The following is an 11,141-nucleotide window of genomic DNA, read 5'->3' on the forward strand; positions in this document are numbered from 1 at the left end:
AATACAATAAAAAGGCAATAGAAAGAAAGCAGAAAGAGAACAGAAAGAAAGCAGAAAGAAGTAGGAAGAAAGTAGGAAGAAAGTAGGAAGAAAGTAGGAAGAAAGTAGGAAGAAAGTAAAAAAAAGAAAGTAACTAAGTAACTAGGTAAGCTACGAATTTTGCCCGGGCCAACTTGGTTGGGTGCCCAAGTGGCTCAACCAACTTGGGCACGCAACCAAGTTGGGCACCGGGCGGGAATCGAACCCAGGGCCTCGCAGGCGCAGAGTGTCAACTGCACCACCAGCAACCGGTTGTCCACTCTGCCACGAACTCCTCTCACCCAAACAGCGGACTCTGCGGCGACACAGTGTGGATACCAACGGTATTTAAAGGTATGCATTTGTCCTCGCAATCAACATTGCTTCTATAATTTGAAGGTTGTCCGCGGCTTGCATGTTACAGTGAATTGAACAAGTAAAAAACTCGCTTCTGCGTGTGAGCGATCATCGCTCACCGCACCATTGTGCACTTCGGTTAAACATTACTTTTTTAAAAGTAGGTACCTTCACCTCCACACGCGCACAGTACAGTACATGGCTGTGATTGCCACACGCGCACAGTACAGTACATGGCTGTGATTGCCATGTACTGTACCAAGGGTACTGTGTCAGGTGTTCGAGATCCGGACGTGCACTTACGACATATTTTTGCCGACATTTTGGCCCTCTCCCATGAATTCCCATTCTCTGTAATCTCCCACCATCCCTACTGTCCCTGGCATCTCCAATCTTTCCACGCTCTCCGCGCTCTCCGCGCTCTCGCTCTCCGCGCTCTCCGCGCTCTCGCTCTCCGCGCTCTCCGCGCTCTCGCTCTCCGCGCTCTCCGCGCTCTCCGCGCTCTCCGCCGCTGCTGGGAGAGGAGCCTCGGTGCGCCGGTGCGTGTCTGCATTTTTTAAGTGTGAAAGGTGTTTCGGCCGGGAGTCTGGAGGTGGAGGTATGTTTATCGATTCTACATTCCGGGTGTGTTGCGCTCCCGATCCGGTTTCCAGCACGAGTTGGGCGGGTTGGGCGGGATGTGGGCGGTGCGGAACGTTAACTGGAGAAATTGGGGGTTAGGTTGTAGGGTATTGGAATCAATTTAATTGTGAGCGGTGACCATGATGTGGGGCTTGTGAGAAAGGTCATATGCGAAGCATGTTCTTCCGACGGAGTGAATTGAGGGACAAACTGGGGATGCTGGGCGCTGGAAATCATTGCATACTCGTCGACTGAGGAGATGGGAGGGAATGGGGACTGTATTGAAGCACTCGAGGATGTTTGCTCGCCACTTGCGGTTGGAAGGGGAAGGGGCGCGTGGACATTGGGGACATTGGGGGGTGTTCAATGAAATCGATGACAGCGTCACAGAGAGGTGGGAATGGGAGATCGGAAGGGGACTCTGCTGCGGCAACGGAGGTCGTATTAGGGAGAGAGCATGCGGAAGAGGGAGAACAGAGGGCCGCAGACGACGATGGTGTGAGAGATCGGAAGAGGAAGTCGGAAGGGGACTGTGCTGCGGCGACAGAGGGTGTATTAGGTAGAGAGCGGGGGTATTCAACGAAAGCGATGGCAGCGTAACTGAGAGGTGGGAAGGGGACTGTGCTGCGGCGACGGAGGGCGTATTAGGGAGAGAGCATGCGGAAGAGGGAGAACAGAGGGCCGTAGACGACGATGGTGTGAGTGCCGGACAATTGGCATGAGACGACGGCAGTAGGTAGGGGGTCAAGGAGGCAAAAGGGGTTGGTGGAGAACGGGCGCGGCACAAGGGGACGGCGCCGTCGAGAGCCAAAACGGGGGCGGGGTTAATGCGAGGTACGGGAGGCGTGTGACTGGCAAGAAACAAGTATCAAAACCGCAGATACCATTCGCCCGTCCGTACCACCCCAAAGGTTAAGTATGCCGCGCCGACAGCCGCCACTCTTCACGCAATCAGCACAACAGCCAGTTGTTATCGTGTGTCATTCTCGGTAACCTTTTGCTTCCGCCTCTGTGTTTCGCAATTTTCCGCGCTTGCAGACTCTACCCTTCTTCCTTTGCTGGCAAACCTTTTCGTGCGAACGAAACGTTTGAAACGTTTAACACCTCTATTCTTACCAATAAAGACTCTTACTACACTGTACCGTACATGTGAAATCTAAACCCAGTTCTTTAATATAACATTCACCTGCGTGTATAAAGAAGAAGACAAAGAAGAAACACCAAACCGCATTTTCAGATCGCTCTTTCTTCTGCCTATATGTCTGCGTGTAAACCGTACCTCTGGCGTGCTTGACCCGGAAGGCCAAGATGGACGTCCTGGAACGTGAGCAAAACGTCTGGGTGCCAGTCCGTTGCCTGCACGGCAAAAAAAGAAGAAACAGTGCCAGTGCGTCGTGTAAATAGGAAAGAAAGACAAACAGAAAGAACGAAAAGCGCCGAAAAAACAAGCGGTGACTCGCGTTAGCAACAGCATCTCTCTCAAGCGCTGTTGCGGTAAGTCTCGCAGGCAAGGAGGCCGCCCATTTCACATATGTTCTTTGGTGCGGTCGCCGGGACACCAGTGCGAGACTTACCTTTCAAAAGAGAGGACTCGTATTCGTGAACCACGGCCCAAACAGAATGGAAGCCGAGGTTGAAGCGGTTGTGTCGGAGGTGTCTGTGCGGTCAGTGCGGTCGGTGCGGTGGGTTAAGGTGGATGTCGGGAAGGGAAAGGGAGGCGCACAGTCCGGTGCATCACGTGTGTTTGTTCTGTTGATGTACAGAGGTGCATTTGTCTGAGGGTGGAAGTGAGAGTCGACATTTATCGTAGGAGAGACAGACAGTGAGTGGATGATCTGACGTGCGCATGAGCGCATGAGCGCATGAGCGCATGAGCGCATGAGCGCATGAGCGCATGAGCGCAGGCGAGATCGTGATTCAAGCATGATTTCTGCCTGGAAGGACCCTCGGTGCGTGTCTGCATTTGTCAGTAAGTGTGAAACGTGTTTTCAGCCGGACGTCTGGAGGCATGTTCATCGATTCCAGATTCCGGGTGTCTTCCGCTCCCGATCCCGGTTTCTAGGGTCCGAAACCCCTCGACAAATGACGTCACTGCGCGCCATACGGGACAGATCCAACCAATTAAATGCATACGATCGATTTGCATTCCGCCTCCCCTGATTCCACGCATTTCGCTGGTCCCGCTGCTTCCTGTCGCGGACTTCGGAACGCCACATTTTGGGCTGTGTACTACGGGGGAGGGTAAAAACGTGAGGATGTGGGGACGTGGAGACGTGGGAACGTGGGGACGTGGGAACGTGGGGACGTGGGAACGTGGGGACGTGGGAACGTGGGGACGTCATCGCTAACGCCTCGGGCTGCTGTGCGTGCCGGGAAGCCGAGATGGCAGGCAGTAGGGAGCGTAGCGGGTGAGGGAGGTCTCGTGAGCAAGAGGCAGTGTGCAGGATGATGGGGGGGGGGGGGAGGCAGCGGGAAGACGTTGGAAGGGCGAAAGGCTTAGTTTTAGAGTATTTGGATTGCGTAATGTGTAAAAGGAATATGTTTAGCGAGAGGAGAGAGAAAAGTGTTTGTCGCTAAGACCCGTGCGCGTTTGAACTCGATCGAAACGGAGACGAACAAGTAGATGAACATAGACAAGACGAGGTTGGTGAGGAGAGGAGGAACAATACAAATACAATACAAATACAATAAAAAGGCAATAGAAAGAAAGCAGAAAGAGAATAGAAAGAGAACAGAAAGAAAGCAGAAAGAAGTAGGAAGAAAGTAGGAAGAAAGTAGGAAGAAAGTAGGAAGAAAGTAGGAAGAAAGTAAAAAAAAGAAAGTAACTAAGTAACTAGGTAAGCTACGAATTTTGCCCGGGCCAACTTGGTCACGCAACCAAGTTGGGCACCGGGCGGGAATCGAACCCAGGGCCTCGCAGGCGCAGAGTGTCAACTGCACCACCAGCAACCGGTTGTCCACTCTGCCACGAACTCCTCTCACCCAAACAGCGGACTCTGCGGCGACACAGTGTGGATACCAACGGTATTTAAAGGTATGCATTTGTCCTCGCAATCAACATTGCTTCTATAATTTGAAGGTTGTCCGCGGCTTGCATGTTACAGTGAATTGAACAAGTAAAAAACTCGCTTCTGCGTGTGAGCGATCATCGCTCACCGCACCATTGTGCACTTCGGTTAAACATTACTTTTTTAAAAGTAGGTACCTTCACCTCCACACGCGCACAGTACAGTACATGGCTGTGATTGCCATGTACTGTACCAAGGGTACTGTGTCAGGTGTTCGAGATCCGGATGTGAAACGTGTCCACGTCGAGAACACGCCCCCTGGGTACGTGCACTTACGACATATTTTTGCCGACATTTTGGCCCTCTCCCATGAATTCCCATTCTCTGTAATCTCCCACCATCCCTACTGTCCCTGGCATCTCCAATCTTTCCACGCTCTCCGCGCTCTCCGCGCTCTCGCTCTCCGCGCTCTCCGCGCTCTCGCTCTCCGCGCTCTCCGCGCTCTCGCTCTCCGCGCTCTCCGCGCTCTCCGCGCTCTCCGCCGCTGCTGGGAGAGGAGCCTCGGTGCGCCGGTGCGTGTCTGCATTTTTTAAGTGTGAAAGGTGTTTCGGCCGGGAGTCTGGAGGTGGAGGTATGTTTATCGATTCTACATTCCGGGTGTGTTGCGCTCCCGATCCGGTTTCCAGCACGAGTTGGGCGGGTTGGGCGGGATGTGGGCGGTGCGGAACGTTAACTGGAGAAATTGGGGGTTAGGTTGTAGGGTATTGGAATCAATTTAATTGTGAGCGGTGACCATGATGTGGGGCTTGTGAGAAAGGTCATATGCGAAGCATGTTCTTCCGACGGAGTGAATTGAGGGACAAACTGGGGATGCTGGGCGCTGGAAATCATTGCATACTCGTCGACTGAGGAGATGGGAGGGAATGGGGACTGTATTGAAGCACTCGAGGATGTTTGCTCGCCACTTGCGGTTGGAAGGGGAAGGGGCGCGTGGACATTGGGGACATTGGGGGGTGTTCAATGAAATCGATGACAGCGTCACAGAGAGGTGGGAATGGGAGATCGGAAGGGGACTCTGCTGCGGCAACGGAGGTCGTATTAGGGAGAGAGCATGCGGAAGAGGGAGAACAGAGGGCCGCAGACGACGATGGTGTGAGAGATCGGAAGAGGAAGTCGGAAGGGGACTGTGCTGCGGCGACAGAGGGTGTATTAGGTAGAGAGCGGGGGTATTCAACGAAAGCGATGGCAGCGTAACTGAGAGGTGGGAAGGGGACTGTGCTGCGGCGACGGAGGGCGTATTAGGGAGAGAGCATGCGGAAGAGGGAGAACAGAGGGCCGTAGACGACGATGGTGTGAGTGCCGGACAATTGGCATGAGACGACGGCAGTAGGTAGGGGGTCAAGGAGGCAAAAGGGGTTGGTGGAGAACGGGCGCGGCACAAGGGGACGGCGCCGTCGAGAGCCAAAACGGGGGCGGGGTTAATGCGAGGTACGGGAGGCGTGTGACTGGCAAGAAACAAGTATCAAAACCGCAGATACCATTCGCCCGTCCGTACCACCCCAAAGGTTAAGTATGCCGCGCCGACAGCCGCCACTCTTCACGCAATCAGCACAACAGCCAGTTGTTATCGTGTGTCATTCTCGGTAACCTTTTGCTTCCGCCTCTGTGTTTCGCAATTTTCCGCGCTTGCAGACTCTACCCTTCTTCCTTTGCTGGCAAACCTTTTCGTGCGAACGAAACGTTTGAAACGTTTAACACCTCTATTCTTACCAATAAAGACTCTTACTACACTGTACCGTACATGTGAAATCTAAACCCAGTTCTTTAATATAACATTCACCTGCGTGTATAAAGAAGAAGACAAAGAAGAAACACCAAACCGCATTTTCAGATCGCTCTTTCTTCTGCCTATATGTCTGCGTGTAAACCGTACCTCTGGCGTGCTTGACCCGGAAGGCCAAGATGGACGTCCTGGAACGTGAGCAAAACGTCTGGGTGCCAGTCCGTTGCCTGCACGGCAAAAAAAGAAGAAACAGTGCCAGTGCGTCGTGTAAATAGGAAAGAAAGACAAACAGAAAGAACGAAAAGCGCCGAAAAAACAAGCGGTGACTCGCGTTAGCAACAGCATCTCTCTCAAGCGCTGTTGCGGTAAGTCTCGCAGGCAAGGAGGCCGCCCATTTCACATATGCTCTTTGGTGCGGTCGCCGGGACACCAGTGCGAGACTTACCTTTCAAAAGAGAGGACTCGTATTCGTGAACCACGGCCCAAACAGAATGGAAGCCGAGGTTGAAGCGGTTGTGTCGGAGGTGTCTGTGCGGTCAGTGCGGTCGGTGCGGTGGGTTAAGGTGGATGTCGGGAAGGGAAAGGGAGGCGCACAGTCCGGTGCATCACGTGTGTTTGTTCTGTTGATGTACAGAGGTGCATTTGTCTGAGGGTGGAAGTGAGAGTCGACATTTATCGTAGGAGAGACAGACAGTGAGTGGATGATCTGACGTGCGCATGAGCGCATGAGCGCATGAGCGCATGAGCGCATGAGCGCATGAGCGCAGGCGAGATCGAGATCGTGATTCAAGCATGATTTCTGCCTGGAAGGACCCTCGGTGCGTGTCTGCATTTGTCAGTAAGTGTGAAACGTGTTTTCAGCCGGACGTCTGGAGGCATGTTCATCGATTCCAGATTCCGGGTGTCTTCCGCTCCCGATCCCGGTTTCTCTCCCGATCCCGGTTTCTAGGGTCCGAAACCCCTCGACAAATGACGTCACTGCGCGCCATACGGGACAGATCCAACCAATTAAATGCATACGATCGATTTGCATTCCGCCTCCCCTGATTCCACGCATTTCGCTGGTCCCGCTGCTTCCTGTCGCGGACTTCGGAACGCCACATTTTGGGCTGTGTACTACGGGGGAGGGTAAAAACGTGAGGATGTGGGGACGTGGAGACGTGGGAACGTGGGGACGTGGGAACGTGGGGACGTGGGAACGTGGGGACGTGGGAACGTGGGGACGTGGGAACGTGGGGACGTGGGGACGTCATCGCTAACGCCTCGGGCTGCTGTGCGTGCCGGGAAGCCGAGATGGCAGGCAGTAGGGAGCGTAGCGGGTGAGGGAGGTCTCGTGAGCAAGAGGCAGTGTGCAGGATGATGGATTTGGGGGGGGGGGGGGGGCGGGAAGACCTTGGAAGGGCCAAAGGCTTAATTTTAGAGTATTTGGATTGCGTAATGTGTAAAAGGAATATGTTTAGCGAGAGGAGAGAGAAAAGTGTTTGTCGCTAAGACCCGTGCGCGTTTGAACTCGATCGAAACGGAGACGAACAAGTAGATGAACATAGACAAGACGAGGTTGGTGAGGAGAGGAGGAACAATACAAATACAATACAAATACAATAAAAAGGCAATAGAAAGAAAGCAGAAAGAGAACAGAAAGAAAGCAGAAAGAAGTAGGAAGAAAGTAGGAAGAAAGTAGGAAGAAAGTAGGAAGAAAGTAGGAAGAAAGTAAAAAAAAGAAAGTAACTAAGTAACTAGGTAAGCTACGAATTTTGCCCGGGCCAACTTGGTTGGGTGCCCAAGTGGCTCAACCAACTTGGGCACGCAACCAAGTTGGGCACCGGGCGGGAATCGAACCCAGGGCCTCGCAGGCGCAGAGTGTCAACTGCACCACCAGCAACCGGTTGTCCACTCTGCCACGAACTCCTCTCACCCAAACAGCGGACTCTGCGGCGACACAGTGTGGATACCAACGGTATTTAAAGGTATGCATTTGTCCTCGCAATCAACATTGCTTCTATAATTTGAAGGTTGTCCGCGGCTTGCATGTTACAGTGAATTGAACAAGTAAAAAACTCGCTTCTGCGTGTGAGCGATCATCGCTCACCGCACCATTGTGCACTTCGGTTAAACATTACTTTTTTAAAAGTAGGTACCTTCACCTCCACACGCGCACAGTACAGTACATGGCTGTGATTGCCATGTACTGTACCAAGGGTACTGTGTCAGGTGTTCGAGATCCGGATGTGAAACGTGTCCACGTCGAGAACACGCCCCCTGGGTACGTGCACTTACGACATATTTTTGCCGACATTTTGGCCCTCTCCCATGAATTCCCATTCTCTGTAATCTCCCACCATCCCTACTGTCCCTGGCATCTCCAATCTTTCCACGCTCTCCGCGCTCTCGCTCTCCGCGCTCTCCGCGCTCTCCGCGCTCTCCGCCGCTGCTGGGAGAGGAGCCTCGGTGCGCCGGTGCGTGTCTGCATTTTTTAAGTGTGAAAGGTGTTTCGGCCGGGAGTCTGGAGGTGGAGGTATGTTTATCGATTCTACATTCCGGGTGTGTTGCGCTCCCGATCCGGTTTCCAGCACGAGTTGGGCGGGTTGGGCGGGATGTGGGCGGTGCGGAACGTTAACTGGAGAAATTGGGGGTTAGGTTGTAGGGTATTGGAATCAATTTAATTGTGAGCGGTGACCATGATGTGGGGCTTGTGAGAAAGGTCATATGCGAAGCATGTTCTTCCGACGGAGTGAATTGAGGGACAAACTGGGGATGCTGGGCGCTGGAAATCATTGCATACTCGTCGACTGAGGAGATGGGAGGGAATGGGGACTGTATTGAAGCACTCGAGGATGTTTGCTCGCCACTTGCGGTTGGAAGGGGAAGGGGCGCGTGGACATTGGGGACATTGGGGGGTGTTCAATGAAATCGATGACAGCGTCACAGAGAGGTGGGAATGGGAGATCGGAAGGGGACTCTGCTGCGGCAACGGAGGTCGTATTAGGGAGAGAGCATGCGGAAGAGGGAGAACAGAGGGCCGCAGACGACGATGGTGTGAGAGATCGGAAGAGGAAGTCGGAAGGGGACTGTGCTGCGGCGACAGAGGGTGTATTAGGTAGAGAGCGGGGGTATTCAACGAAAGCGATGGCAGCGTAACTGAGAGGTGGGAAGGGGACTGTGCTGCGGCGACGGAGGGCGTATTAGGGAGAGAGCATGCGGAAGAGGGAGAACAGAGGGCCGTAGACGACGATGGTGTGAGTGCCGGACAATTGGCATGAGACGACGGCAGTAGGTAGGGGGTCAAGGAGGCAAAAGGGGTTGGTGGAGAACGGGCGCGGCACAAGGGGACGGCGCCGTCGAGAGCCAAAACGGGGGCGGGGTTAATGCGAGGTACGGGAGGCGTGTGACTGGCAAGAAACAAGTATCAAAACCGCAGATACCATTCGCCCGTCCGTACCACCCCAAAGGTTAAGTATGCCGCGCCGACAGCCGCCACTCTTCACGCAATCAGCACAACAGCCAGTTGTTATCGTGTGTCATTCTCGGTAACCTTTTGCTTCCGCCTCTGTGTTTCGCAATTTTCCGCGCTTGCAGACTCTACCCTTCTTCCTTTGCTGGCAAACCTTTTCGTGCGAACGAAACGTTTGAAACGTTTAACACCTCTATTCTTACCAATAAAGACTCTTACTACACTGTACCGTACATGTGAAATCTAAACCCAGTTCTTTAATATAACATTCACCTGCGTGTATAAAGAAGAAGACAAAGAAGAAACACCAAACCGCATTTTCAGATCGCTCTTTCTTCTGCCTATATGTCTGCGTGTAAACCGTACCTCTGGCGTGCTTGACCCGGAAGGCCAAGATGGACGTCCTGGAACGTGAGCAAAACGTCTGGGTGCCAGTCCGTTGCCTGCACGGCAAAAAAAAGAAGAAACAGTGCCAGTGCGTCGTGTAAATAGGAAAGAAATACAAACAGAAAGAACGAAAAGCGCCGAAAAAACAAGCGGTGACTCGCGTTAGCAACAGCATCTCTCTCAAGCGCTGTTGCGGTAAGTCTCGCAGGCAAGGAGGCCGCCCATTTCACATATGCTCTTTGGTGCGGTCGCCGGGACACCAGTGCGAGACTTACCTTTCAAAAGAGAGGACTCGTATTCGTGAACCACGGCCCAAACAGAATGGAAGCCGAGGTTGAAGCGGTTGTGTCGGAGGTGTCTGTGCGGTCAGTGCGGTCGGTGCGGTGGGTTAAGGTGGATGTCGGGAAGGGAAAGGGAGGCGCACAGTCCGGTGCATCACGTGTGTTTGTTCTGTTGATGTACAGAGGTGCATTTGTCTGAGGGTGGAAGTGAGAGTCGACATTTATCGTAGGAGAGACAGACAGTGAGTGGATGATCTGACGTGCGCATGAGCGCATGAGCGCATGAGCGCATGAGCGCATGAGCGCATGAGCGCATGAGCGCAGGCGAGATCGTGATTCAAGCATGATTTCTGCCTGGAAGGACCCTCGGTGCATTTGTCAGTAAGTGTGAAACGTGTTTTCAGCCGGACGTCTGGAGGCATGTTCATCGATTCCAGATTCCGGGTGTCTTCCGCTCCCGATCCCGGTTTCTAGGGTCCGAAACCCCTCGACAAATGACGTCACTGCGCGCCATACGGGACAGATGCAACCAATTAAATGCATACGATCGATTTGCATTCCGCCTCCCCTGATTCCACGCATTTCGCTGGTCCCGCCGCATCCTGTACAACGGGGGAGGGTAAAAACGTGGAGAGGTCCGCAACAAGAGGCCTGAGGCGAGTGATGGGCCCTCTCTACATTCAATGTAGAGAGGGGCCGTCACTCGGCTTGGCGCTTGGCGTCACAATGTAGTACATTGTGACGCCAAGCGGGGCAACCTGTCTCCACAGGGCGTCCTTGTTATTGGCCTCCGGCATCTGTCTGCCCGCAATCATAACTTGGCAGGCGATGCAGGTTCAACAAGGCAAGCCCAGCGGCAGTAAGGCCTCCTGCTGTTGTCGGAGCAGAGCATTGTACACTGAATGACATGTTCGGTCAGTGATCCCTGCCCTTCATGACAGTAAATGTTTACTGGATGAGAAAAGCTGGCGAAACTGGAAGAATTCTATCTTATTTTTTTCTATTTTTGCGACAACCTCCGCTCATCGAATCATACTACACGCCCATCCACTCACAGATCTCCCGCTCTTCGCATTTCTTCAACCTCCGCTCCAACCCGCCCTCGCAATTCTCCTACCTCCGCTCCAACCCGTCCTCGCACCCCCTCTCCCTTCCCCTCCCCCCTGCCCCCCGCCCCCGCTCAGTTACGGTTTTGAGTCTGAACGGAACTGACCGACGGCCGGTTTATCTGGAGT

The 11,141-nt window shown here is 53.4% G+C and overlaps 6 protein-coding genes; 3 read left to right on the forward strand and 3 right to left on the reverse strand.

Moving 5' to 3' along the window:
• Window positions 1-120: 120 nt before the first annotated feature.
• Window positions 121-380, reverse strand: CHC_T00000127001 (hypothetical protein). XM_005719013.1 is given in 2 exon segments: window positions 121-194; window positions 195-380. The coding sequence occupies 1 exon segment, from the start codon at window positions 378-380 to the stop codon at window positions 195-197; it is 186 nt and encodes a 61-aa protein (XP_005719070.1). The 3' UTR covers window positions 121-194.
• A 991-nt stretch (window positions 381-1,371) lies between these two features.
• CHC_T00000128001 (hypothetical protein) lies at window positions 1,372-2,145 on the forward strand. XM_005719014.1 is given in 2 exon segments: window positions 1,372-1,596; window positions 1,597-2,145. The coding sequence occupies 1 exon segment, from the start codon at window positions 1,372-1,374 to the stop codon at window positions 1,594-1,596; it is 225 nt and encodes a 74-aa protein (XP_005719071.1). The 3' UTR covers window positions 1,597-2,145.
• Window positions 2,146-3,498: 1,353 nt separating this feature from the next.
• Window positions 3,499-4,038, reverse strand: CHC_T00000129001 (hypothetical protein). The gene has a single exon (XM_005719015.1). The coding sequence runs from the start codon at window positions 4,036-4,038 to the stop codon at window positions 3,499-3,501; it is 540 nt and encodes a 179-aa protein (XP_005719072.1).
• Window positions 4,039-5,033: 995 nt separating this feature from the next.
• Window positions 5,034-5,807, forward strand: CHC_T00000130001 (hypothetical protein). XM_005719016.1 is given in 2 exon segments: window positions 5,034-5,258; window positions 5,259-5,807. 1 exon segment carries the CDS (start codon window positions 5,034-5,036, stop codon window positions 5,256-5,258), a length of 225 nt encoding a protein of 74 aa, XP_005719073.1. The 3' UTR covers window positions 5,259-5,807.
• Window positions 5,808-7,502: 1,695 nt separating this feature from the next.
• CHC_T00000131001 (hypothetical protein) lies at window positions 7,503-7,762 on the reverse strand. XM_005719017.1 is given in 2 exon segments: window positions 7,503-7,576; window positions 7,577-7,762. 1 exon segment carries the CDS (start codon window positions 7,760-7,762, stop codon window positions 7,577-7,579), a length of 186 nt encoding a protein of 61 aa, XP_005719074.1. The 3' UTR covers window positions 7,503-7,576.
• Window positions 7,763-8,700: 938 nt separating this feature from the next.
• On the forward strand, window positions 8,701-9,474 carry CHC_T00000132001 (hypothetical protein). XM_005719018.1 is given in 2 exon segments: window positions 8,701-8,925; window positions 8,926-9,474. 1 exon segment carries the CDS (start codon window positions 8,701-8,703, stop codon window positions 8,923-8,925), a length of 225 nt encoding a protein of 74 aa, XP_005719075.1. The 3' UTR covers window positions 8,926-9,474.
• The last annotated feature ends 1,667 nt before the right edge of the window (window positions 9,475-11,141 follow it).

This window comes from Chondrus crispus, genomic scaffold, assembly GCF_000350225.1.
Source record: "Chondrus crispus Stackhouse genomic scaffold, scaffold_454, whole genome shotgun sequence".
Taxonomy (NCBI): Eukaryota; Rhodophyta; class Florideophyceae; order Gigartinales; family Gigartinaceae; genus Chondrus; species Chondrus crispus.